At 45.6% G+C, this 27,786-nt stretch overlaps 1 protein-coding gene across 8 annotated transcripts in view; it reads left to right on the plus strand.

The window, feature by feature from the left end:
- hivep1 (HIVEP zinc finger 1) overlaps positions 1-27,786 on the plus strand; it is a 51,981-nt gene that overhangs the window by 10,437 nt on the left and 13,758 nt on the right. Inside the window, exon 1 of one of the 8 annotated variants that reach the window (XM_046418444.1) lies at positions 19,713-20,114. The exons of the other annotated variants lie outside the window; for them this stretch is intronic. Coding sequence (XP_046274400.1) covers positions 20,111-20,114 — 4 coding nt within the window. The 5' untranslated portion in view covers positions 19,713-20,110. Of the gene's footprint in view, positions 1-19,712; positions 20,115-27,786 lie in introns of those variants that run through there. 8 annotated transcript variants of the gene reach the window in all.

Below are 27,786 nucleotides of genomic sequence, written 5' to 3' on the forward strand. Positions count from 1 at the left end.
TGTCTTATAAAAGGCTCCTCACACCAGAGCCCAACAGGTCTGGTCTCCTGCTTCAGCAGAGGACATGCTGCGTGATAAATGGTGAACAACTGCAGTGAAAAAGGGGGTACATTTAACAAGGTGGAAAATGTTTACCCAATAAAGCCGATGCAGGGAGACGGATACTGAGTTTCTCATCCTTCACTGTGCTGACAGGGATGTTTATGCACAGAAATAAAGTATGTGTATTTTATCACGTTAACCTGATGGCTTATTAATGTTTAGAAGTGTAGTTTGCAACGGATGGTGGATTTATTATGTTCAAAGTAAGTGGAAAATTGTCTTCGTGAGCCAAAACTGAAGGGATGAAGACGGCTCAGATTTCCGTCTGTCAACCCTGGTTGTTTTTAACCGCTCTGGTTATTTGGAACAAACGGACAGAAACGGTTTCCTGTTAATGATCAACCGCGCATCTGACCATGGTTAAATATCCAGGGTAGGAATAAACCCCAGCAGCAGCCTGCACTAATCAGAGTTACATGCTAACCAAGACGGGTCACAGAGATGTTTGTGTGGTGCTTTAAAGCTGCAGTGTGAGTTTTCTGGCCTCAGCTGCCCTCGTTTTCAGCATTTAACCTTCAGAAATGTCTGGGAAAGAAGGTCAGAGAGGTTTGTGAGGCCTCTTCTGTCAGCTCCTTCTTAATCCCTTTAAATCTCGCTGTCAGACCAGGATCAGGATCTCCTGCATACCACAACACTGTTTCAGTAATCATTAGTTTATGCAGAAATGATCAGAGATTAGATGAGGCTGATGAGATTAAAATACTTGCTACAACATTGGTCTGTGTATTGATGGTGTCTGTTTTTAAAAAATAAAATAAAATGGATAGAGATTTAAGTTTTATTTTTCTGCAGAGACATCGTGTCCAATTCTTGGTTAAATTACATTTGATTAGTGCAATAAAAGTTGTTTGTAATTTCACGTCAGTGTTAGCAAGCTGAGCTAACTTCAGTAGAGGAAAGTAACTGAGTACATTTGCAAAAGTACTTCAATACAACTATGAGGTACTTTTTCACTGTAACAATTACAGTTTTTGTAGTTTTTACTAAAGCAACATTTTAAAAAGTATTTCTGCACTGTGGTATTACAAGGTTTAGTACTTTTTCCACCACCGACTGATTTCACTCTGTCCGAGTTTAGTTAGCAAGCTAGTTAGCCTAGCTTGCTAGCTAGCTTCTGCATCTCCTGTCAGATGTCTGCCAGCTGTTGTGCCCATGCAAGAACTTGAATTTTTTTTTTCTTTTTTACAAAAATACTATTACACATAATTTAGCATTTCTGTTAAACTGCAGCTACATTCAGTTTAGATTTCTGTATGAAAAAAGTGAGAAGAATTTAAATTTCTTTCTGCTTTTTAAATGTCCCGTGTGAGCAGGAGCTGCCCTGTTCGGTCTGTCAAAAAGGTGCAGAGAAAGAGTTAACACCCTGGCCCGAGCAAATGGATTTTTACATGTTGTGTCATGCTCAGGCAGCCAAACCAGTGTTTCCTTACGGTCCCTTCAAATTACAGTGTGCGAGGGCAGCAGGATTCACACAAAGGGAACTTCTCTCCCAGAGGCGGGAATAAACCAGGGTTTTAGCAACAGTAACTACAACAAGACAGGCTCAGACTAGTTCAGGGAAGTCTGTTAAACTTGGTAACCTCAGAGACGCTTTCACTTTGACAGAGGCCGGGAAGCGACAGGGAGGGAGGAATTTTTATGGCCATTTTTTTGTGTGAATGAAATTGAATATGGCGAGCGCTCGCTCTGCCATCCTGAAATGTGGGTTAATGTCTATTCCTTCTGTTTAATGGAGGAATAAAAGCATTTGCTCTAGACCCTTTTTCACCGTGCGCTGGTTTTAATGGCAGGCACATCGACTCATGGTTCAGACACTGCAAAATACATTTTTCGTGATGGAAAATGTGACAGTCAGGGAGCGCAGACTCGTGCCCTTTTTCCATTTTGCGTGAACTCTTAATTGTGAGGTGCATCACACAAATGGTGGTGTTTTTCATCACCTTGGGCCTTCTGCTAAGTGGAGGGCAGTCGCTCTGTGACAAATCAGCCCTCAGGGTAACTACACTGAGGTGGGGAAGAGAGGAACCTCCCCAACACCTGGTAACATCTGGTTTTGAGGAAACCAATTTGTGAGTTGGCTAATTTATGAGAATTTCAGACTGCAGCTTTTTCATGTCAATATTTTATTATTATTTTTGCATTCTACACAACTTGCTGTGGTTGTTGGCCTCATAACTGAGGAGTAGGGATGCAGAATACAGAGAACTGATCCTGGTCTTTGTGGGCTGGCACCAGCAGAAACGTCTCCATGTCACACAAAACAAAGAAGCTGGTGGTGGATTTCCAGGCGTGGACACTCACCCCTAACACCAGTGAACATCCAGGGAATGGACACTGAGATAGTGGACTCCTGGTGTTCACCTCAACAGCATACTGGACTGGACAGACAACTCCAGTGCACTGTACAGGAAGGTCCAGAGCAGACTGTACCTGCTGAGGAGACTCAGGTCCAGGGCAATGCAGGAGGTGCTCCTCAGGACCTTTCTTGACTCTGAGGTAGCATCGGCCCTTTCCTGCGGAGTGGTCTGCTGTGGCAGCAGCATCTCTACTGCAGACAGGAAGAGACTGGATAAAATCATTAGGAAGACCAGCACGGTCTTAGGGAGCCCCCTCGATCCAGTGCAGCTGGTGGGAGAGAGAAGGATGACAGCCGAGCTGTCCTCTCTGGTGGAGTATGACTCTCATGGCCTGTATGAGACCCCGACAGCACTGGGCAGCTCCTTCAGTGACAGGCTGCTTCACCTGAAGTGTCTGAAGGAGTGTTACTGCAGGTCTTTCCTCCCTGCTGCTGTGAGCCTGTACAACCAGCGCTGCTCCCACCAGACCCCCATATATATATATATATATATATATATATATCTATATATACATAGTTTGTTTAAAAAAAAAAAAATTAATATTCCTGTATTTTTAACTTTGTACATTTTTATATGACTTATCTGCACCTTTATTTTGCTGTCCTTGAGAATTTCCCCATCGTGGGCCTAATAAAGGCCTATCTATTCTTACCTTAATCAAACTTCTAGTCAAAAATTCACTCCCTTTGTATTCATTTATGTAAGAAAATATAATTAATTTAAGCAGTGGTTGCAGTGATGCCTGCTGCATTTTCTCAGGTTACTTTAAATTGAAGTTTTTGACCTTGTCTTGTATGATCAAATGTAAAATTTGACAAATGAAATGATGATGATGGCAGTTTCATTAATCAGCTGCATTTTCCTCTGTTGTGAGCTGACATTAACAACTCTGTGTGCCTTTAAGTGTTGAACCTAACATTTCATATTGAAGAATCTGTTCTACTGGGGCTCTTTAATTGCTGCATTGGAAAGTACAGTCAGTTATAAATGACTGTTGCTGAATGAATTATGATGTGAATGATTTTCAGTCACATTAAAAGCCTAAATTCACTTCTGACTACTTGTTTTATCTAAAACCCAAAGGTTACTACCACATAAGACAAAGAAGTAAATTTAATTCTGCCTCTGTTGAAGGCCCACTTGAGCTTTTCTTCCTCCCACCTCACCTGAAACCACTGCTGCGTGTAGACTCTCAGTCTGAATGTCTGTCAAACTCCTGCCTATTTATCAGACGTTGGTGACTAATACCACAACCAGCACCTCCTGCCTGCTAGTGCAGAAAAGGTCGCGCATGTGTGTCTCTCAAGTGTGCGTGCATCTGTGCTCGTGTGGGTCTTCGTTCGTTAAGTCGTGCACCTCCTCATCCGAGTTGCGAGCGTCGCTCTGTGGAAGCAGAGATGCATTTTCAGATGAGACGAAAGTTTCAGCAGACGATTGAGGCCTTGTTCATTAACAGCCTTCCTCACCTGTCGGATCTGTCTCGGATGTCCACAGCTGAGGCAGATGTGTGTGTGTGTGTCGCTGTAAAGCCTGCCCTCCACTCTGCCGTTTATGTACGACCTCCTGAGGACTAGAGGACCTTACTGTTTAAAGCCTTGTGTGTGTGTGTGTGTGTGCTGGGCTTCAGCTCGTGTGTGCTGCCCAATCAGTCAAATTATTGGGCTTGAACTCTTCAAACTGAAGCATTAATGAAGGGCTCAGGCAAGCGGAGTTAAATTGGAGCTAACGAACAGTGACCTCCTTCTTCTTGTTAGGTGCGTGTGCACACACGGGCGCGTTTTTCCCTCCACAGGTGAGCTTTTACGGCCTGCGGAGCCACTTCCTGGAAACTTGGTTGAGCAGCATTGATGTTGGCAACTCAGGAAGGTGAGCGTCTGAGTGGGAATGACGAGGGGGGAAAACAGGGTGGGGGCCCTCTTTGCCTCTGCTTGCGTCAGCACAGACACCCAGAATAGTGGAAGAAATTCTCCCTGCGGTGGCGACTCGGGGCCGATGCCGGGGCTGGATGTCACATCATTTGGAGATGTGATCATGACACATTGAGGAGGCGCAGAGCTCCTATACACACTGAGGATATATGTCATCTGCAGAGAAATGCCCCAACAAAACCTGCCTCTGTTTCGACGGCGGCTGCTGATTCCCAGGGGGTCCTTTTTATGATTGTGAGGAAAATGTGACACGTGTTAAGCTGCTGGAATTGGAGGTTAAAAAAAAAAAAAAAGCTTTGGAAAAACTGCTCAAATTAGAAAAAGAAGCTAATGTTTGCCAGCCGGAAACCCTTAAAAGGGTTGTTGTGTGGGGGCGCTTTTCTGTGTGTGTGTGTGTGTGTGTGTGTGCGTGCAGCTGTGTGTGTGTGTGTATGCAGAGCTGGCATTGCTTAATGGTTTGCACACGCAAAGCCCAATGTAGGGGTTGCCAGGGAAACAGAGCAGCATGAGTCTCCGTCTGCAGGTGCTGTTCCTTGTGTCCTACTGCTGGAACCTCCTACGAATGTGGAGGGAGGGGAGTGAGGGGTAGAAAGACGAAGGAGCACGCAGAAAAGCATTCTGGGAGAAAAGCAAGAGCTGATGCAGGCGCAAACAGCAACGGGCTGGGAAAGTTGGGATTATTATGAAAGTAAAGTGGGATGAATAGAGACGGACTTAAGCCTGGATAAAGATAACAATGAGGTTCAGACATGCAACTTGGTAATCTGATGGAAATAAACGAAATGCACCTCCTGTGCTCCCCCCTTCCAAGATGGCCGTGTCATCTAATGCACAAGGGGGAAAAAAATCAAAACTTTGGGAGCCAATTTTAAGTTATTCAGATCCATCTATAAAATCTAAAATAGACTGTTTTTGCACCTTAAACAGAAGCACTTTGCGACTAATGGGTAATTGACCAAACATGCTCTGTTTCCGGCTTCAGAGAATGGCGGCAAGATGACATAACTGAAAGAACTGCAGTCACACCTCAGACACGCCAAAACAGTGCAGAAAGCATGATGGATATGTGATATTTGTGTGTGCACGGTCGCCTCATCGTTCCACACAGATCTGATGTTTCATCTGCTGCTGTTTTTCATCTCTTCGGTGGATGTTTAAGTCGCATGCTTCATGAACGGGAATTAATTTTTGACGTGTCCACAAAACATTCGGCTCAGCTTCATTAATTCATGTGTGAGATGCATAAGTCTGATGTAAGGCCAACAGTGTCACCTCTTCCACATTCGAAAAGGCCTGGAGTCGAGGAGGAGGAGGAGGAGGAGGGGGAGGAGAAGAAACAGTGCTGTCGGTTCAACCCAAGGATCTGGCAGAAATTCGGATAGTGAGGTTTGATGGAGAAAACGGGTGGAGGCTGCTCCGTAACAGTCAGGAAAGCCACTGATTCCCCCACCCTTTGAGCAACAGTCCCGGAGGTGCGTTCATACATTCCTCCTCTCCCCTGTGAATCTCCCTCTCTGCTCGTCATCCTGTTTCCAGTGTGGTCCAGTCAGATCATGCATTGATTCATGAGGTCGTTCATTAGGGCTGCTGACTCTGACTTCCCTTATACGTTTATGAACGCTGTGATTAGTAGTACCGGGAGCAGTTTGTCGCAGCAGCACAGAAGGTCATAATTAATTCAACGTCTGCATCTCAATTCTGCTCATCTGGGACTTGAACTCTGTGATGTGATTACCCATATTGTGCTGAATTTAAGATCACAAATTACGTTAATGCCTCGGTTTATCCGTCTAGTCAGGAGATCTTGTCCTTGGCTCGGAGCGACAGGTCGTTGCTGCTGCTGCTGTGCTCACCAGATGTTGAGGTGGAGGAGAGAGCAGGTGGGCAGATGGGTGAGAAGGCTGAGGTTAGCTGTGTGGCTTCCTTAAGGTCAGACCGTGGGCTGTATTTATCAACAATGACACTTTTCTCTGCTGCGTGGGACGCCTGCTGTCATCACTGCGGCACATCGGCCAATCAGAGCGCAGCTGTGTGGCTCTCGGAGAGTCACATGCATCAGACAAGACAGGAGTGACAAACTGTTGCGCTGCGTGGGAAACCGAGGCCCGTGCTTCGCTCTCAGGCAACTAACTGAAGTGACGGCTCCACAACACATTTAAAACCCCGTAGGAAGTGTCAGGGTGCTTTCTCAAAAGTCACGAGCGCAACAATCCCCTGCTCCTTCAAACATTATCCAATCGGCCGCCTCCTTTAAAGCTTCTGCTTGTTTTTGTTGTCCCTCCTAAACACTCGGTGATGTGAGGTGAGTGAAGAAGCTCAGAGGGGACAGTTTGCGCTTTGCGCAGCATAACAAGCAATTTGAAATGATTAGAGAAAATTGCAGCAAGTTTTTAGTGTTGTGCGGTGAAGGCTATTTGGCTCTGTGTGTGTCGATGCAGCGCTGCTGAGACAATAGTTTCTGATGGGGCTGCTGCTGAAGCAGACCGTCTGATTTTGTTTAAAAACAACATCTGTGTAAGAGAACTTGGTAGATGTTTGATGATTTAGTGCTCCAGCTTCAGCACTGATGTCAGTTTATTATGCAGCTGCAGGACACTCACATAAGTTGTGCCGTAAACCAAACAAAACCTTCATTAATAAATAATAATTATTATTGTTTTATATTAATCGGTTAACTGTTTTTGCTTGTTAAACTTGAAGAAAATAAAGAAAACAAATGGTTTTGCCCAAAGCTCAAATATAATCAATCTGCACTGTTATAAAACTGAGAAAAGCAGCAAATCTTCACATTTGAGAAGAAAATATCCTGATTAATGTCTGACCATTTGTGCTTGATAAATGACTTCATCAGCAAAGCATTTCCGGACCAGTTGTTGATGAATTCTCTGTCAACTGACTAATTGATTAATTCCTTAGTAGTTTGAGCAATGTTGTTTGAGAAGAAGGAACAAAACACAAGCCAGACTTTCTCAAATGTTTAGTAAGAACACAAACTCACAAGAAGCTAAATAAATGACGACATTTTAAATTAAATCGCCATCCATCGCTCAGTTTGGACGCTGGCTGCCAGCAGGCCTCGACCCTGCTCTGGTTCTGCACAAACTCGTGTGAGTGTTGACTTGCCGTCTGCAGACACACGCAGGCTTCTGCAGTCAGTCAGCAGAAAGCAGGATGCTGAATAATGGAGCCGAAAGCCATATGACTCCACACTGTGGGCGTTTTACAGGAATCAGTGGACCCTTCGCATGTCAGCAGATAAACTCCCTCTGTAGGGCCTCCTAAGAAACCGAGGGCCGTGCTTCATATCACGAAGCCCGTCCATTCATAAACTCGCTCTGTGTTTTGATCGTTTCCTCGCTGCTTGTTTAGGCCTGTTGCCATCAGCAGGAAATATGTTGTTGCGGCTGTGCGGGTTTGTGTGTTTGTGAGGTATTGACTGAATGAGGATGCGTAGGAGGGAGTAGGAGGAAGTGAGTGAAGTGTCTGTCAGGGGAGGGGGGAGGGTAAGATAGGAAGGGGTGGGGTGGTTCTTGGCTCCCCAGACTCAGTGGACTTTAGCAGGTCGATGGTGTAAGATTGAAAGCCCCCAAACAGCGTGTGAGTCATCAGGAAGGTTAGGCGGGGTCAGCGGGGTCAGGTCAATATTTTAAAGACACACACATGCACACAGCGGAGGGTCAATACTGTACACAAACGCGCACACACATGCACACACATTTAGAGCAGCAGGTCGGGAGGTTGTTGCAGGAGTGGAGACAGCAGTGACAGGTGGCAGACAGCTGGAAGATGATGCACTGTGGAGGCGACCTCGTCTGCTGCAAATCCTGTTTGTGTGCAACTGATTTTCAAAAACAAATATGTTTTGTAGGAAACAGTGCTGACTGACTACACTTTACCTTTATGCGATGTTGACTGACATGATTATAATTAATGCAGATAAAAGATTGTAGCTTTGAAAGTTGCCTCTGGATGTAAGCAAGGCAGTGATTATGTTCAAGATTTCTGGACTAAATTCATGTAAAATCCACTGAAAGTTAAACAGCTGGGACAAATCATGAAAACACAGACGACAGACGACAAAGATGGCAGCAGCTGCAGCCTCAAAATGATTCACAGAGATAATAATCCATTAATTTTCTGCCGCTTATCCAGGTGCAGGTTGCATTAATTTAATTAGGCCTAATCATCCCTGTGAGGTTTTCTGCTACTGATCAAACCAGCCCAAATTTCATTCTATCAAAAGGTTTTAAAGGTCTTAAATGTTAACTTGGTGAACCCTGAAGAAAACCTGATTATCCGATGAAGCTGGGAAACTCGTGCTACGCTCCTCACGGCGGGGTCAGGCGGTCTCGTCAAGCCTCCCATCAAGCGATCGCGTCACGCTGGCTATCGGATCAGTTGACCGTAGTGATGGCTTCTCTTCTTTTTTTCTTTTTTTTTTTAATGGAAAAACCCATTCAGCCGTGCAACAGCAGCAGCAGCGGCACCGTGTTTCTGCAGGTGCAAGACAAGAGATAAAGCTCTCCAAAAAAAGACTTGGGGAGAAGGTGAAAAAAGAGAGTGAAACGGGGGCAGTGCAGCAGTGGAGGATGGGGAAGGAGAAGATTGCAGAGCGCCAGAGTTAAGGGCGTGAAAGAGGGGAAGAACGACGTCAGGTGAAGGCAGCGACAGGGACAAATGTAAAGAGGGTTAACAGGGAGGCTGTGAAAATATGTGTAAGAGGTAGGAGGAGGAGGAGGAGAAGGAGGAAGGGGTGCCTGCCTGCTGGCAAAGCTTCATCCTCTTGCGTAACATGGGCCATTTCTTCCTTTAGCCGCTGTTGCCATGGGGAGAGATGGGGGGGGGGGGTTCTGAGCTCCCGATGCCTCTCGGGCTGGAGAGACTCTGGGGAATTCTGAGCTGCGACGATCCCCGAGTTCCCTCCTCCAGCAGCTCACACTGAGGAGGAGCTGAGGGGAAAAATGGGCAATTTTTGAAAATCCACTGGTTGTATTTCCACCCCTGTGCCAAATCTGAAATAAAAATAAGGAAGCTGCTGCCATGTGAAACTGTGTGAGAGAGTCAGAAGTTGTGTGTGGGAACCTGCGGGATGTGTGACTCAGTCTCTGGCTCAGGTGTGCCTTGTGAAATGAAATCCAGGCATTGTTTATAACCGCGATTTTATTTTCCATGTTCACGGCATGACTAACCCTGAGTCGCAGCAGTGTGTGCAGGTGTTTCTGCAGTCTACATACTGTGTGTCTGATGGTCTGTACGTGTGTGTGTTTGTGTGTGTGTAATCATCAGTCACTGTCTCGTTCAGCAAGTGGTGAAGAAAACGTGTATCCTCACCCTTAGTGCTGGTATGAACAGTTGATTAATTGATGAGGCCGGAGAAAAGAAAATTCAGATGAGAAGATCAACAACAGTCTCATCTCTGTAAATGTTAGGCTATGGCCTCCCCCACCGGTGCTTCTTAAACAGCACTAATTAACATGTGTCTCCTTTGTTTAATTTAAAAAAAAAAAAAACAGAAATGAAAAAAAAAAGCCAGTTTGGGGAGTTACGTAACTATTTTTTAGTGAACAGCAGTCAGGCACACTGACACACACAAACATGAGATCTTCTCGGCAAATGAGTGTACTGCTGTGGTACTAACTTTAATCGTGTAAGTCATTTTATTGGTCAAAAATGACAAAACTTTGCCGTTTTCAGCTTCTCGCGTGTGAAGGCAGGCAGGATTTTAATTTGAAACATTACCAACAGAATATGAAGAAACAACAGTGTTGACGCAATGTCAAAAATGTATTGCAGTCTCCTGTCTCGCAGTACCGCTTTGTGCCTCTAGGGGCGATGGTCTGATAGCCCCCTCCTCCCCATAGTTTCAGATGGGAGATGTATTCAAGTGTTGACTTTCTTGCTTGGGTTGATTAGAACCCCGTCGCCCGCTGTGACTCCACTTCATGATCCGAGGTCCTGGTCCAGGCAGATTCAGTAAGCTAAAGGGCCGCTGGCTCCCTTTGCGAGCTCCATAGTGAACTGAACAAACTGTATCTATAACTACAGCCAAAGATAACTACAGCAAAGAGTCTCCTGAGCAGCAGCCGGCAGTGATGTGCTACGCTCAGATTTTAGGAATTCCCTTTGACCTCTGGACATATTTTAGAAGTCGCACCACACAGCATGTGAGCCCTCAGCAGTGGTGAGCTGATATCCATCAACAGATGTACCTAAGAAAGCAAACATTTTGTGTGTGTGTGTTAGCGCTGAAAGTTTCATAAACTAATTCACTAATTAAGAACACGTTCTGCAGAATAAACTACCATGAAAGTAAAAAATCCTTAAGACTAGTCATGAGCTGCATTCATATCCAGCAGCGTCTTGCCTGTGTGTTGATGTGGAGGCGGTGTTGCCTTCAAGTCCAGGTTAACCCAGTACTTTATGTCACACACGTTTCAGTAGCGTCTCCAACTGCTGCTCACCCTACACAGATAGGATCAATGCACGGAATGGATAGATGAGTATTTATAGCCTCTGCGGGGGTGTGGGAGGTTGTACGCCACAAGTAGGTTAGCTGCTAATCTGATGTTGACAGTGTGTGTGAGGGAGTTGCAGAGGAATTAAAGAGCTGTGCTGTTTTTGGAGCCTCCATCCTGCTTTGTTTTGCTTTTTTTTTTTCTAAAAAGAGACGGCACTGCTGCTCGGCTCAGGGAAGTCGGCGCTCAGGCGGGCAGGGAGGGCTTTCCCTGAATTGGAGTAGGGATTCTTAAAAAAAAAAAAAAGGAAGCCAAGGAGGAGGAGGAGAAGAGAGGAGAGGAGAGGAGGAGCAGGGGAGGTGGGGGTAGAAGGAACACAAAGGCAGGCAGGGAGCAGAAAGACGCGTGGTCGCTACGCTGACAGACCAGACCAGGCAGAAGTGAGAAGTGAAAGCTCGGCTCTCGGCACCAGAAAACACAGCTGTGTGTTAGTGTGTGAGGGAGGACGGACAGACAGACGGCGGCCGGACTTTCTGCTCTGCTGAGGCATTTCAGTTTTCTCCTTTTCTTTGCGGTGAGAGAGAGCGAGAGAGAGACAGAGAGGGAGAGGGAGGCACAGGAATGTCTACGGTTAGTGGTTGGGAAAGTATCTGTCTGGGTTGGGAATGTCAGGTGTTTCCCCGTAAGCGCGACTGACTCCGTGGAGGGAAAACCTACTCTCTGAGAAAGTGTCGACTTTCTTTGGTCCACTTCTCCCACCTAACAGGTACTGTGCTGTGCTGTGCTGTGCTGTGCTGTGCTGTGCTGTGCTGTGCTGTGAGAACTCGTCTCTGTGCTGGTCAGTTTTAGTCCTCCCTGCTGGCTTTCGTTTCACTATCGTTTCTCTCCTTATCTTCTTTCTCTTTTCCCCCCATGTCCTTACATCATTTCATGTCTCCTGCAGAAGTTTGCCTCCCTCTCTGTGTTTAGTGGTGCTTTGTCTCTGTCCTGCAGCGATGGGGAAACATTCATTTAAATTGATCAGTATTCACAATTTTTCACTTCTCTTTAGTGCTGAAAGTATTATTTTTGTTGGTGATAAGTCAGCCAGTTATTTTCTCGATTAATGGTAGCTGCAGTCTGGTGAAAGACTGTCTGTCACAGTCTTCTGCAATCTCAGCGTGATGTCTTTAGATTTCTTTTGGTCCGAACAACAGTCCAAAAATATTCACACACATTTATAGTAATGTAAAGCTAACAAAGGGAGAAAACCTTGAACCATGAACTGAAATGTTTGTTTTGCTGGAGAAAGAGTTTCCAATTTCCTTTGCACCAATTAAGTCACATTTTGTTTCAGCTATACTTGATTTAGTTTGAATTCAACAGAAAATAACTGCACAAGTTTTCCACCATTAAATTATCGTGTTCCACGCCAGCCAAAGTGCATCCTCGCTCCCCGTCCATCCTCTTTCTCGCTTGCGTCTCCCCTGAGTAACAACAGTGTCGGTCAAGGGGTTAACCTACCCAGGCGGCTCATTAACCCCCACCACACACACACACACACACACACACACACACACACACACACACACACACACACACACAAACACACACACACACACACACACACACACACAAACACACACACACACACACACACACACACACACACACACACACACCACTAACCCCTAATGCTCCAGCGCTCATTTGCAGCAGCGTGTTGGTCCTCCTCGTCCAGGCAGCAGCAGCTGACGTACAACATGAGCGGGTGGACAGGATAAGCCTGTCGGTGTTATGCAAGAGTTCGCTCCAGAGATAGAGCAGAGCTGAACTTGCGACACTTGTGACTTCTTCTTCCACACACCATGAGATCATCAGACTCACTTAGCTCCCCTTCCATCCCTCCTGCCTCATGTAAGAATAGACGTACCTGTTGTTATTATTATGGAGGAGAAACACTGAGGTCAGTTATGAGTGTTGCTGCATGCGCTCTTGACTGTGTGTTTATTTGTAAACATCCTTTTGCTAATTGCTTTTCCTTCGTCTTTTCTGCTATAATTTAATTACGCCCTGTTTAAATACATCATCTTATTAGCGCTCCTGGAAACATCCACCTCAGCGGCGGCCTCAGGTAAACCTTTTGGTTGTTGCAGGATTTCCTGTTTGCCGCGTTTACTCATTTAGTGCATTTTCCACTCACAGAAATCTGAAAAGTCAAAGTGTATGCTTCACCGAGGTTGAAAACTTGATGCTGGAAACAGACTTAACAAATGCGTCATGACGTACATTAAGCATGTGACCGAAACACGCCGAACCGACAAAAGAGCTGCGTGAAGCGAGGAGGCCGTAAACAAACAAACAAACATTGAAACAAATTCCACATTTCCATCATGTTTTCCACATCGTTGCCACATATTTTATTCCGTTGTCTTGTCGTGCTCTCTTCTTCTGTCTTGGTTTAGTGCCACCAGCTGGTTATCTCAGTGAACCAACAGAACAGTAGTGGGTGGAAACGGGATTTTCATTTTCCTTTGCAGGTTTTCTTGAACTTTGGTTAAAACCGTTTTACGTTTGGATGGAAACTTGACTTTCATTTCAGAGGAACTCATATTATTGGTTGAGCTGCAACGGTTGGTTAATTAATCAATACAGTGTTTTTTTTGTTGTTGTTTGTTTTATAAGAGGCAGACATGTTGTTGTTGCTTACCATGTACTTGAACTGTTTTTAATTCCGATGTGACAGGAACAGAGGAGAGTAGGAGGCAGGGTAGTAAAAATGGCCAAAAAATGCTGCTCTTCTTAAATGTGAGAATTTGCTGCTTTTGTTTGTCTCATAGTGAATCTTCGGGTTTTGGACTGTTGGTCAAACAAAACGATCCATTTGGTGGGCATTCCCCACTCTTTTCTGATGTTTTATTGGTCAAATGGTTAATCATTAATCAAAATAATCATTAATTGCAGCCATAGGTGGGATTGCCAAGCTGACACTTTTGTGTTCTGGTGCTGTAGATGTCTGAACATGTGAGCAGTTTGGTTTTATAAGACTCAGACGTGTAGTTGGTTGCCATGTTCTTGTACTGTTTTTAACTCTGATGTGATATAAACAGAGGAGAGGGGAGTGGGCAGTGGAGGCAGGGAGGGAGAAAATGGGAGATGGGCAGGAGGGGGGGTTAAAAGAAGGTGGTGTTGATGGAAAGAGGCAGAAAGAGGGAGGAGAACGAGAAGACAAAGTGGGGAAATTGAGGATTGAGAAAATGAGAGGAGGAGGAATGTGAAAAGACAGCGAGGGAACGCCATGTCGCTCCTGCTCGGTGTGGTTATGTAACGTTACCTCCTGCCTACTGATGATGGCAGAGGAAAGCACAGAGTAGTGAGCGGCGAGCAGCGAGCGGCGTGGAGGTGGGTGGCAACAGCAACATCACAGAGGAAGAAGCAGCCACAGTATCCATCAGAGCCATATCAAAGGTCAAAAGCTGCTTTTGCCTCCCTGTAATTCCCAGAATTCAACCTGCTACTGATGATCGGTGTTGTTCACCAGGCTGTCGAGACCTGCAGCATCACAGAGGATGGAGCCACGACGACGTGCTTTAATCTCTTAATTTTTTCAGTCATTGTTAAAGCAAGACTTTCTGCAGTTTGCTTGTCTTACGTTACCAAAATGAAATGTCTTTGGGTCTTAGGCTGCTGGTCAAACAAAAGCTACCAAACAATCCAAAGTTCCAGCTTCTTAATTCTGAGGATTTGCCATTTTTCTTGGACTTACATGTCAAACAATGAAGTGAATAATTGAGAAAATAATCAGCAAATGAATCGATGCCAGTAATTGTGTCATTTGGCCGACAGTTTATGTGGTCATGAGAGCACAGTTTCACTCTGCCTGGTAACTATGAAATATTAACATTTTAAATGCCTCACAGACAGCTTATGGACCATGTGGACTGCCATACAGCCATTCAGGCCTTTTTCTGTAAAGAATTGTTTTGAAAATGAGGCTAAGTGTGAGTTTTTCTGTGACAGTGGACTGTTTCAGTTGTTTCTTCACAGGTCAAATGCCTTGAAAGGTTAATTTCCGACACTGGTTGACATACACATGTATGCCTGTTGTAGCCACTGTCGAGATGTGTCCCTCTGTGTTTACATGCAGTATTAGCCATGTATGCGTCAGAGTGTATGTGCTAAATGAGCTATAAAAGCAGATGGTTGTCTGATGGCATCCACAGGAAAAGTAGAGAGAGCCTCACAACAGCTGCAGGAAAGCCCTGTGGGAGTCCACAGAGCCGGTCAGTGGTCTCTGTGGGTGAGCTGACGGCACACTGCAACCAGGCACTGTAGCAGCACATTGTAACAAGGCACTGTAGCAGCACATTGTAACCAGGCACTGTAGCAGCACACTTTAACAAGGCACTGTAGCAGCACACTGCAACCAGGCACTGTAGCAGCATACTGTAACAAGGCACTGTAGCAGCACACTGTAACAAGGCACTGTAGCAGCACACTGTAACCAGGCACTGTAGCAGCACACTGTAACAAGGCACTGTAGCCGCACATTTTGACAAGGCACTGTAGCAGCACATTTTGACAAGGCACTGTAGCAGCACATTGTAACGAGGCACTGTAGCAGCACATTGTAACGAGGCACTGTAGCAGCACATTGTAACGAGGCACTGTAGCAGCACACTGTAACAAGGCACTGTAGCAGCACACTGTAACAAGGCACTGTAGCAGCACACTGTAACAAGGCACTGTAGCAGCACACTGCAACCAGGCACTGTAGCAGCACATTGTAACGAGGCACTGTAGCAGCACACTGTAACAAGGCACTGTAGCAGCACATTGTAACCAGGCACTGTAGCAGCACACTGTAACAAGGCACTGTAGCAGCACATTGTAACCAGGCACTGTAGCAGCACACTGTAACAAGGCACTGTAGCAGCACATTGTAACAAGGCACTGTAGCAGCATACTGTAACAAGGCACTGTAACATCACACTGTATGCCAGAAAGACACTGCAACAACACACTCCACGAACACATTGTACAGCAAAAAGACATTGTAACAAGCCACTTTAACATCACGCTATAACAGCACAATGTAACAAGGCACTGTAACGTCACTCTGTAACAACAAAATGTAATAAGCCATTTCAACATCATACTGTAACATCACACAGCAACATCATACTGTAACAACACAATGTGACATCACACTGTACCGCCGCTGTTCGATCGTTCCGTTAATCATTTGAGCTCTAAAATGGGCGCAGCCTGAAATAGTGATTGTCTTTGTTCTAAAACCAGGACAAGAAAAAAAACACATTCTTCTAAATTAAATCCTAATTTAAGGATTTTATGTTGCTAACATGTCTCGCGTGTTTCCATGCACAACACTTAACATGCTCTTAAAGCAGTCATGACAGCCCTTATTAACATCTCAGACCCCCCCCCACACACACACACACACAACCCCCCGGTGGGTGAGCAGTGGGAGGCAGTGGATGGAGGAGAGCGAGTTGATCGAGAGATGAGCCTTGTTTTGCAATCAAAACAGCAGAAAGGAGGAGGGAGAGGAGAAGCGAGAGGCAGCCCTGAGTGAGATCCCGCTGCTGTTTTGTAACATGATCAATGACCTCACGTACCTTTGGATCCTTATTTCCTGTGCAGGCTCACTGCCTTTTGTTGCACTCGCTGCCTCTTGCTGTACTCGGCCTCATAAGCTCCAGATCTAATTAAAAGTTGTCTCTCTTCCTAGAAGGCTCGGTAGCTGTGATAGTCCCTGCTCCCACAGTGAGGAAGCTGCTGTGATTAGATCCAAAGATGTGAGAGCAACATCTGTCAGTCGGATGAAACTTATTAGCCACAATTGTGTTAGAATCCTCGCTTTGGACTCGCAGTTGCGTCAGTGTGGCCTTTATGTGAGCTATGAATCTGTTTCTGACAGTAAGTGGTTGTTTGCAGGCCTCTCTGGAATATTTGATGATTTCACGAGAGGCTGGAGGGTGGCAGAGGTGGAGGCACGACTCAGATCCTTTACTGAAGTAAAAGTACCAATACTTTGATGTGAAAATACTCAAGTAAACAGCTGGTTGAAGAGATAACCACTCATAAACACCTGAAACATGAGCAGCTAGACCCTGCTTCTGGGAGCCGTACATTTAATCTTTAATCGTTCATTATATTTGTAAGATAACCTCATGTTTTTCTTTGCAAAATCTTAATTTTTTACAGCTGTCAGATGAATGCAGTGGAGGAAAACGTGTGATATTTCCCTGAAATGTAGTGGAGCAGAAGTAACATACAATGGAGATGCTCGAGTCACTCAAAATTGTACTTGAGTGAAAGTACTCACTGGCCTGCTGGCTTCAGACTGCAGTTTCTGATAAAAGTTGAAAACAATAAATAAATCAGTTCATCTCAGCCAAGCAAAACACCTGAATGTGGCTTTTATATGCCACTGAATGCAGGTCTGATCATGACGCTTTGCATTAAAGTGTTGAGATGAAATTGAGTGAAAATGAACAGAGTCGGGGAAAAAAAGGCGTCCACCTCTGCTGTTGAGCTTTGTTATTCATCGTCCCTCCCCACGTGGTTCTGGATTGGTTTCAGTTTGGTATTCAGAGTGTGAAGGGGTCGGCGTGGGCGTCCGGTTGTGTGCAGACAGGAAAGAAAATTTCTGGCCACCAAGTCTATTCAGTTCATTACTGTTTTAAAGGTGAACGACTGAGGAGGACGCTGAATGTGTGTTAACCTGATTATGTGTGTGTTTGTAGACATGTTTAACCTAATGGACACCCAGCACACACACACACGCAGGGCAGGGCATTAGAGGTTACTAGCTGGATTACTTCATTCAGGCTCTGTTGCATTATCACCGGCTCAGCTGTCATTAACTGAGATGTTCCCACAGGGATGAGGCCATGTGTCCTCCACTGCTCTCACTGCCAACACACACACACACACACACACATTTACATGGGGGTGTGCAGAGTGATCCCTCTTCATGTCATTTTTAAGAAGAGCAGAGATTCTGCGCTAAGCCGTCTACGTGAGTCAGTGTTTATTTTTGCTTTCACCCCGCCAGCACCAACTTCAGGCTGTTGCTTTGGTCGGCCCTAATTACAGAGCGCAATGTTGATCCTGGAGTTTCTGCCTGTGAAGTATTTATCTTCTGTACCCCGGCAGTGACACTGCAAAAAGCGCTCGGTCACACTGTTTGTTGTCTCTGGCCTGGGTAAATATTTATCTGATTTTCAAAACCTTATTTGCGACCAAACTGTAAAACCCTCAGAATTCCCCATAATGACTAATCCTAAAATAGAGCAGAGGGAGCTTCCTCTTTCTCCCAGGCCAGAGTACAGTGCGGTGAAACCTGCAGGCCAGCGTCACTCTGCGAGGTGCTTTTTTTTGTCATTTAACACTTTAGCGGAGTGACTTCAGGCACAGCGAAACCCTCAACACGCTGACCTGCAGGCTGCATCTGGGCGACACCCTGCAGCTTTATCTCAGCCCGTCACCGTGGACATGTTTACCAGGCGGCTCTGCTTTGACCGAGCGCCACAGTTTTAATGTTGACTTTAGAAGTTCTCACACAGTCCCACTTCCAGACTTCTGGCTCTGCACCCACACACAGCCTTGAGTTTCTCTTTTTTCTTTTTCTTTACAGTTAGAAGGAAAAACAATATTATTGCTGGGTGTCTTCGTTTTTCCATGGATTTCCTCAGTTAAGATAGAGAACGGCAGTGGTTTGCTTTATTTATGGAAGACATTTCATGTGCTTTACGTGAAATCAGATCGAGTTTAACTTTATTATGCAAAGAAAGGACATCCATTTGATCAGAGGACGAAAGAGCTTTCCTGAGCTCCGGATGCCTTCAAATGGGTTATTTTTAATCAGAATACGAACCCAAAAGCTACTGAAACAATTCATTCTGTACAACTGACTGATTGTTTCGACTCTAAAACAGGTACGCAGATGCACGCGTGATGTGGAAACCTGAACGAAACTCTAACACTGAGCATGAGCTTGTGAGTGAAACAGGAAGAGGCATCCAGTAGTTAAACCTTTGAAACCACAGATACTTTGATACCCATAGTCTCAGCTCTGCTTTACCTAAAATCAGTGGTATTTTACTTAAACCAAGAACCACCTGATCAAAGAATAAGCAAACAAGCAAAGTGTTTTTAAAACACATCTGAAGGGACTCGGCCACATCAATCATCACAGCAAACCGAAACTAACTGCTGAAATACAACCTCCTCGCTGAAGCGTAAGGGAAGAAGAAGCTGCAGGACGAGAGTAGGACTTTTCTTATTTTAAATGTTAAGAACCTGCGAGTGAGTTGTTGGGCAACCAGCAGTTGGCAGGACACGTTAACTTCCTCCCCCCCCTCTGACACAAACAGAAAGAGGGAGGGAGAGCGAGAGAAGGTTCCCCTGGAGGGTGCCAAAGCCGGTTTACGTGACGTCAAGCGGCCGGCTCTGTTTGGGCAGGCCCTACCCCCTCCTCCCCCCTCCTCCCCGCCACCCCCCCCCCCCCCCCCCCCCCCCCCGTCTTCCTGGGCCTTACAGGAATTCCCCTCCTCGTCACATTATTCTGAGGAAGCCGCTGGCAACGCCCCGCATCGCAGCAGAGCCACAGCTGATGGGGCGGAAACACAGACGTGTGACTGCTTGTGTTGACACAGGAGTGTGTGTGCGTGTGTGTGCATGTGTGTGTGTGTGCGTGTGTGTGTGTGTGCCCTTGTTGTTCTTTCGATGTTGCCTTTTGTTCCCAAACAAAAGGAGCTTCTGAGTGTTTGTTCCATGCAACATTGTCAAGCTAAGAAGTGAACATTTTGTCCTGTAGACTGTTGTGAAACACTGAGAGGTGCACACACACACACAACCTGCATTATTTACTGCTGGAAACTGACTGTTTGCCCTGTGCTGAATGCAGACTGAAGTGTGTTAGTGAGTTGAGGCTAGATGTGTGTGCAGCTGCAGTTTTGCAGTGTGTGTGTGTGTGTTTTTGACTTCTGCTGAAAGCCACGGTCCGCAGCGACACCTCGGATGCTGTCAGCCCGAGCGTGACGGCTCTCGTCAGAGCGAGCGACGCAGACAGGAAGCAGTCAGTGTGCTGTCACTCACGTAACCAACAAGTGGGCAGGGCGGGGACAGTCGGGCCCGAGGGATCACCTTTGTTTTGAGTTTTTTCTTTCTCTGGTTGTTGTTCAGTGAGGATTCTCACCGAAGGCAGCGTGGCTTTCAGTTCTGAGCTGTCAGGCCCTGCGGGACGCCAGGTTGCAGCCCGATGTGTAAGTCCTGCATTTACTTTGATTTTTATTACTGGTAACTGCAGTAAAGACCGTGCGGCTTGTAAGTCATGTCCATGAAGTGCTTAACTGTGGTGCACTGTGGGTGTAACACGACATCAATGCGCTTCGGCACCACAGTGTTTTAGGATGTATGGATTCTCAGAAGCTGTTTTTGATCACAGTTTGACATGCAAAGGTGGTGGCGGCAGTTCCTGTTACTGTTTACCTAAAGAATCCTGCAAGTTCTTTTATTTTATTATTAATTCATGTTGCACAAAACGTAGTGCTGTGATGGTGGACGCTGCAGGGACTGTGATAAATAAGGATGCAGACCCCACTGAGGTGACTGCATTAAAAATATAAGCTTCTCTGATTCTAAGCAAATGTTGGTTTGTTCTTTATACAATCAGATTAAAAAAAAAAGTGCAATAAATTGAATCTTAATGCCTGATTAATTTTTAAGGAACAGTTTGATATTTTGGAGAATTCACTTTCTTACTGGGAGCTTCAAATGATTGAAAATTTTCTCAATCTTTTATTTATTTACATGTTTAAGTGTTGAGCAGGTTTTCAAAAGATAAACACTAATAGAAATATGTGAATAATTACAGTATAGTGAAAGTAACATTTTTCTGTTGTTGTCAGTGACAAACAGCAGTGAATTGTTATCAAAGTTTATGCTGATTTACTTTTCTGTCACTCAACTAATAATCAGTTCTTATTAACATGTTTATTAGATACAGATGTTTAAAAGTCTGCATGTGACCCCCCTCCTCCTCCTCCTCCTTCTTCTTCTTCTTCTTCTTTCTTGTCTGACACACAGCGTGTTTACTGTATGTTCGCAAAATTTATTTTCGCCCTGAAACGAATGAAACGTGCTTCCTGTCCCCGGAGGTCGGTTGAGGCGTCGCTTGACGACACAGCGACCGTCAGGAGGGGAACTCGAGACGCTGACTGGGTGAAGTTTGACGTGTCACTTATTTTACTTCCACTTTGTCTTTACCTCCGCAAAGCAAGACGTGGCCGGCGGCGGCTGGATTTCAGTGACCGTTTGGCGCCTCAGAGTTCGCTTGAGACCTTTTATAGAACAGCAGCTGTGCTGAGACGTTCAGCCAGTTAAAACATCAACTTTATTTGTCAGTATATTTTTTTTTACATACACTTTCTCTGCATTTAACCTATCGCTGATTGAACACACACATGCAACATGCAGTGAAACACACAGGAGCAGTGCGAGATATCGTGTAGGAGCAGCATACGATGAGTGAACAGTAAGAGAAATGGCAGCTGATCATTTAAGTCGAGTCAGTCTTTACGTGGAAGCTTTTAAAATGCGAAACAGCGTCAAGAATTACAGCCGTGATAATATTTAACGGATTCATCAACTTTTTATTGGCAGTATACATACTTTTTCCCATCCTTGGTTGAACACACATGCAACACCCAGCAAATTACATGCAGTGAGCACACACACACACACACACACACACACACACACACACAGGAGCAGTGGGCTGCCACTGTCAGGTGCCCTGGGAGCAAACTGGGATTAAGTGCCTTGCTCAAGGGCACACCAGCTGGCTAATAGAAGGAAAGGAGTTTTTATATTATTAGCCACTCCACCACACCCAAATTTTTCCTGCCAGTCCAGTGGGGGTATCGAACCGGCGACCCTCCGGTCACAAGCCGCCCTTCCAACCTCGAGGCCACGGCTGCCCCCCACATCATTAAACATCTGACAGTTTTCAGGTCTCACATTATGGTTTGCTCCTCATTGTTTTGTCTTAAATAAAATTAAGTTGAAATATTTTGGGCTTTGGGTGATTGTGATGGACTGATGTTTTACCAAACTATTAATCGACTGAGTGAGGAAACAATCTGCACGTTAATGAAAGAAAATCAAACCAGATGTTGATGAGGCCCCCGCATAAAATAGTTCAACAGTAAAACTGCTTACACAATAACGCACGAGCAGAAACACTGTAGTGATTTAATGATACTAATGATACTTGCATAATATTTTAACTCAGCTGTTCTGTTCTTGATTTTTCTTGTGATTTATTTTACTACGTTCCACGCCAGGCCTCACACCTTCCATGATAATGTGAGCACGAGGGAAGGAAATCATTTAGTGTTTTTCATGGCTCTGCTTCTCTGTATTGTGTTTGGCTTTTTCCCGTCTGTGTTGGTGCAGGCAGATTTTGGGGTGGAGGAGGTTAAAATGTGTGTGTGTGTGTGGTCTCAAAAACATGTAAGAGGGTTAGATTCACATTCAGCTCCTCCTGCATCATTAAATCCCCTACACACACACACACACACACACACACACACACTTCTCTACCCACCCAGTGGGTTTCTCGTTATATCAATTTTTCACAAGGATGCCCACGCAGTCCCAATAATCAGTGGCCTCCAGTCTGCTGCTTCTTCCACCTACAGCTTCCTGCGGGGGCAGCAGTACTGTACAGATACCAAACCACTGGCTTTGTCTGTGTGTGTGCACGTGCATGTGTGTGTGTGCACGTGCATGCAGGAGGGAAGAGTGTGATCAATATTTTATTTGTTTGCTGGGTGTTTGCAGCTTTATTGCAAATTATTATTAGGAAGGAGCAGAGACTTAACATGTCGTCTATTTATCATCATCATCAGTATTTTTATTATTGTTACTATTATTATTAATATTGTTGTTATTGCTGTTACGGAAAGCGGGAAGGTTCCTCGTCGTGGGTTTGCTGCTCTGTGTTCAGCTGCTGCATCTCTCGCCCTTCATAAACAAGCACTGTTAAAAGGTGCCTGCCTGAAGCTCGTCTTTTTCTAACTCATACCTGAACTGTCACTTATGTTCAACATGCAGTTCTACACCAGACATGAACAATTACCCCCAGTGCAGAGTAACCAGCTACAGCTCCACCCTCCCTCCCTCCACCTTGATGCTTAGCTGTCAGCAGCTGCTCTCCAGCCTGCAGAGACCAGGACTTGCTCCAATGTGTTGTGTTGTGGATCCTTCCTGCTCCCCGTGTAAAACTGTATCACGGATAATTTAGGACGTAGAACAAGACGTTGGCTCTTCGGTCTCAAAGCTGAAAGAATCGGTTGACTGATGGAAAACGAGTCCCTGACCATTTTGATAAAGATGCCCGATGTTTGCTCTGCATTTCTTTGTTTCTGTCAGTAAAGGTCAGACAGGAGAAACATTTTAAAGACAGAAGAGACATTTAAAGACATCAACACGGACTTAAGGCAGTTTTTGTTATTTTATGTAAACATTTTGTAAACCAATTAAGTGATTAGTCAAGTTCATTAGTTGAAGCAAACAAACTCCTCATTTTAAGTTGCATAGGTGACGTCTTCAAACGAGGTGTTTATGTTCCCCACCAACAGTCCGCAACCAAAGAGATGAAGCAGAAAACCCTCACATCTGAGAAACTGGAAGCAGCAAATGTTGGGATTTTTCTTTGATAAAAGACTCGTGCTTCGTTTGTACAAAGTCAGTGGAATGGAAAGTACAGGAAAATCTTGTTATCCTTGTGGTCACACTGTTTAAATAGCCTAAATTGGCTGCTTTTACCAGCTTGCGTATCTGGAGTTCTTCACTGCCAAGAAAAACTTGTGTTTAGCCTTTCTGCCATCGTTTGTTGACATTTGTTTAGTTCTCTTCACCAAGTGGGATATGAATGTGTTGTTGCTGTCAGAAAATCTTAATGTCTACAACTTGGAGGCTGATGTGAGCAGATTGGTTATCAAAATTGCTGAAAGTTTTTTTTAAAATGTCCTTGTTTAGGCACGGCTGAAGACATTTCAGCTGACGCTATACTCTGTCTGTCCCTCTACACCCTCTCTCCTCTGCCTCCAGCTTTCATCTTCCCATCATCCCCTCTTCCTCTATTTGATAAAGCGAGTCACTCCAGCTCCCAGTGTGGCTGATGTGAGTAAGGAGAGGGAAGTCACTTTGCGTCACCCTCTTAGCCGGCTGATGATGATAGACTGCGGGTTAATGGGACACTCTGGGTTTGTCCAGGGATTCCTCTGCTCTGCATCATCGTCTGTCTACGATCACTAAGGGAGAGCGCAGTGTGCACTTCCTGTGGCGGGCGTGTCCGTGAAGATAGAGGATGTGTCAGATGCTGACAGTAACCCTTATGGCCACTTATTGCGTGGGTCAGCTGCTGAGGGCTGCAGAAATGCCGCATCTCCTCCGCAGGCCAGAGGAGGAAGGCTGAGATAAGATCAACAGACTTCGCTTCAGAGTGACAGAGAATTGTGCATCTCCCAGCTGCTGTTGTGGCGATTTTCGCTACTCGTTTTGCTTTAAAACTGACTGAAAATAATTGACGAATTAGTTTCTGATTAATCTTACGTGATTTATCGACTTTCAGCCCTACGTTCAGGTTGTTTACTGCAAAACGTCCTCGCTAGCGACAGTTCTGAGATGCATCAGCCAGTGCGAGGGTGTGTTAGATGTTTGTGTGTGTGTGTTAGCACACAGCCGGGCGTGTGCGGCAGACTGGTGGAGGTGCTCGTGTTACATAATCTCCATCTCCCTCCCGCGCAGTGACAGGGAGGAATGGGGCAGCTGCCGACTCCCATCTCGTCATCTTCAGCCTTCTGAGACGTCTCTCTTCTCCTCTCCTCTTCTTCCTCCTCCTTCCTCGCCTCTCCAGACGCAGGGTTGGTTTGCTTTGCAGTCCACATCCAGCTGGCAGAGCAGCCAGACACCAACCTGCTGTCGTCCAAACATCAAACCCAAACCTCCTCACTGGTCCTCACTTCACTGTATGTTTGTGTTTGTCTCTAACATGTCAGCCTTTAACGCTTAAAATGCCACTTGTGCTAGTATGGCGTGATTAAACAGACTTCCTGTGAACCGATCTGCTGCTGGTAGACGCCCGTTGGCCCTCACACTGGGGTCTGTTGGAATTGTTCAGGCTTGTTGCCGGTACACTGGTGTAATGTCGTGCATATTGATGTGCTCCCCTCCTGAACATATATCCTCTATGCTAGCAGGAAGAGCTGGAGCCCCGCCGCCATGGGCCCTTCTGAAACATGTGAACAGTGTGCATATGGACGTTATGAAAAGCTGCCACTATGCTGCTGATGGCCACCATTTGGCATGTTGAGACCCAGCAGGGCAGGCTGTTGAGCAAAATATGAGTGTGTTACAAGTTGGCAGGGAGGGGCGGAGGGTGTCTGGAGCCTGGTGGTTATCTGTCAGCCAACAGGCGGAGGGGGCTCTCGTGGGGGTGGGGGAGGGGGTCCAGTGCCAGGCAGTTGTGCCACTTCACTGTAATGTAATATTGTTACTTATTAGACAGGCAGGGGTTTAGTTTCACTCACAAGTTTGGCTTATTAGGTCCATTTTCCAGATTTGGTGCTTTAGCTCCTAAGCATGTGTTTGTATCCGTGGTCACGTCTTGACTGGTAATTGTCTGTCAGATGCCTTAATGGAGATGGGCTTCCCGTCCCACTGAACAGAACTGATGGGTTTGTACAATCACATCAGGAGGGCTTTGGGATTCAAAAGCACGCACGTTTTCCGTGCGGCGGCGTCGCTTTGGCCCTCGGGGCATAAACAGTCACATTTCCCATTCATCCTCGACGGAGGAGTGGGCAGGCATATTCAAGGTGTAGGGGGGGGGGGTTTGCATTGCAAAGATTCGTGGTTGTTATGACAGCGACCAGCAGCCCTCGCCCACAAGCTCCTAATTGTCATGCACAGGCCACCTTGAGGCGTTTGGCTGCCATCCTGATGGCTTTGTCGGCTGATACTCACATCTGCAGGACTGTTGTCAAGCAGTGCTGTATGAGGAGAGTCAGTGTGGGGCTCAGGCAGACAAAGGAGTTAAAAACGACTAAACAAGAGAAGCAGCACATCTCATTTTAACAGCGTGCCGTACTTGACAGCGGTAGATCAATCTCGTGTGAGATTTGAGTTAGATGCAATATAACAACCCCGCGTTTGAGTTGCATTAGAGAGCGGATTGACTTGTTTTCTGCTAAATTATTAAAGATGCTTTACATGCGTACGATAAAGCCTACTTTAACATGCCGAGCCCCTTATGTAATTGTTTCAACGTGCTCTGCAGAATCTTGGTAGTTTTCTGCGTCCTTTATTGTTTGGAAGCAGCTTTGACTCGGTGTGACTTACCAACAGTGTGTTCAGTGCTGTATTCTCAAGTGGGAGTTTAAACATTGAACGACTTATTGCTTATTCTCTCTCTCTGCTCTCAGATTTTGTAGTCATGTTCCACGATCTGCTCTGGTTTTCATCAGCGGCAGCACACAACATGTTTGTGTACGTTCCTTTTATTGTTCTTTGTGGTTACAGGACAGTTACACAGCTTTCAGATGAAATATGTAGCCACCACCCAGACCACCTCAACAACCCCAACAGCCATAATGAGGGAAATATGAATTACCCTGTAATCATTCCCTGCTGTATTAATACCTCGGGCACTGTGGATGGAATATTTTTGTGTGTTTTTGAGGGTAACACCACTGTGTCCCTTTCCACTCATTTGGGCTGGTGTTTCCTGTTCGTTTCCATGCTTCGGAGCGTCGGACTTCGTGGGTGTCATTCAGCATGAGGGGTCTTGTTGCGGCTTGTTATGTAAGAAGTGCAGTCCGACCAATAGTAGCTTACACGCTGGTCTCCCACCATACAGGACCACTAATAAGATTTTTGCAGGGCAATAATCACTTACGCCTAATACAAGATGTATGTATCACGCCGCGCACAGAATGAGCTGTATGTAAAATCCGCCTCCAAATTTTCTAACCGCTAAAATAAGCATTTATTATCTCAAACTGGTTTGCAGTAACACAGTCGCCTGCTCGAGGAAGCTGTGAGGTTGAGCCGCGGTGACTCGGAGGGAAGCTTCGGGATCCTCTCTGTTTGGTGAAACACCGCGCCAGAGCGGCTGCCAGGAATGCACAGCCTACCTGATTTCCTGTTATCGAGGGCGTTAACGTGGTCACACACTTCTCTCCTCTCTGTCTACCTTTCTGTAACACACACACACACACAAACAAACGCTCTGCCCTCTCCTCATGAGCCTCGGTTGCTCTGTTTCTGCTGGCAGGAAGCCTTTGTTTTGCTCCACGGCAGCACAGGGGTGGGGACGCATTATGTAATCTATGGAGTGTGCCTCAGATATACAGAGAGAGAGAGAGATGGAGAAGGGTGTGACTACAGTAACACACACACACGATGACATAATCTACTGACCTCTTATATGGCCTGCTCGTGTACAACCCCCGCCGCCTTCCCCTTCGAGTATTCCCTGCATTGCACTGAGATTTTGGGAAGCGCAGAACATCCTCTTTCACCCTCCATTAGCGTCTGTGCAATCTAGGACAAAATCATTAAGGTTGGTCCTCGAGGACTCGTTGAGCGCAGTAATGTCATGTGCAGGGCGCAGAAGCCTCAGAAGGTTTGTTCTTCCATCTAGTTTCCATGGTCATGGCAGACAGAAACATGCAGGGCTTCTCGAGTAATCATCCGTTTTCCTCTGTGGATGATGTGAGTGTGCTGCATGCGCGTGAAGAAGGTTTTTACTGATTTATTAAAAAGAAGCAGGTTTATATATATATATATATATATATATATTTTAATTTTTTTTTGTCTAGATTTTATTCATTTGCACATGAGCTGCCGTTCTCTGCTCCAAGAAGA

Source organism: Scatophagus argus, chromosome 17, assembly GCF_020382885.2.
Source record: "Scatophagus argus isolate fScaArg1 chromosome 17, fScaArg1.pri, whole genome shotgun sequence".
Taxonomy (NCBI): Eukaryota; Metazoa; Chordata; class Actinopteri; family Scatophagidae; genus Scatophagus; species Scatophagus argus.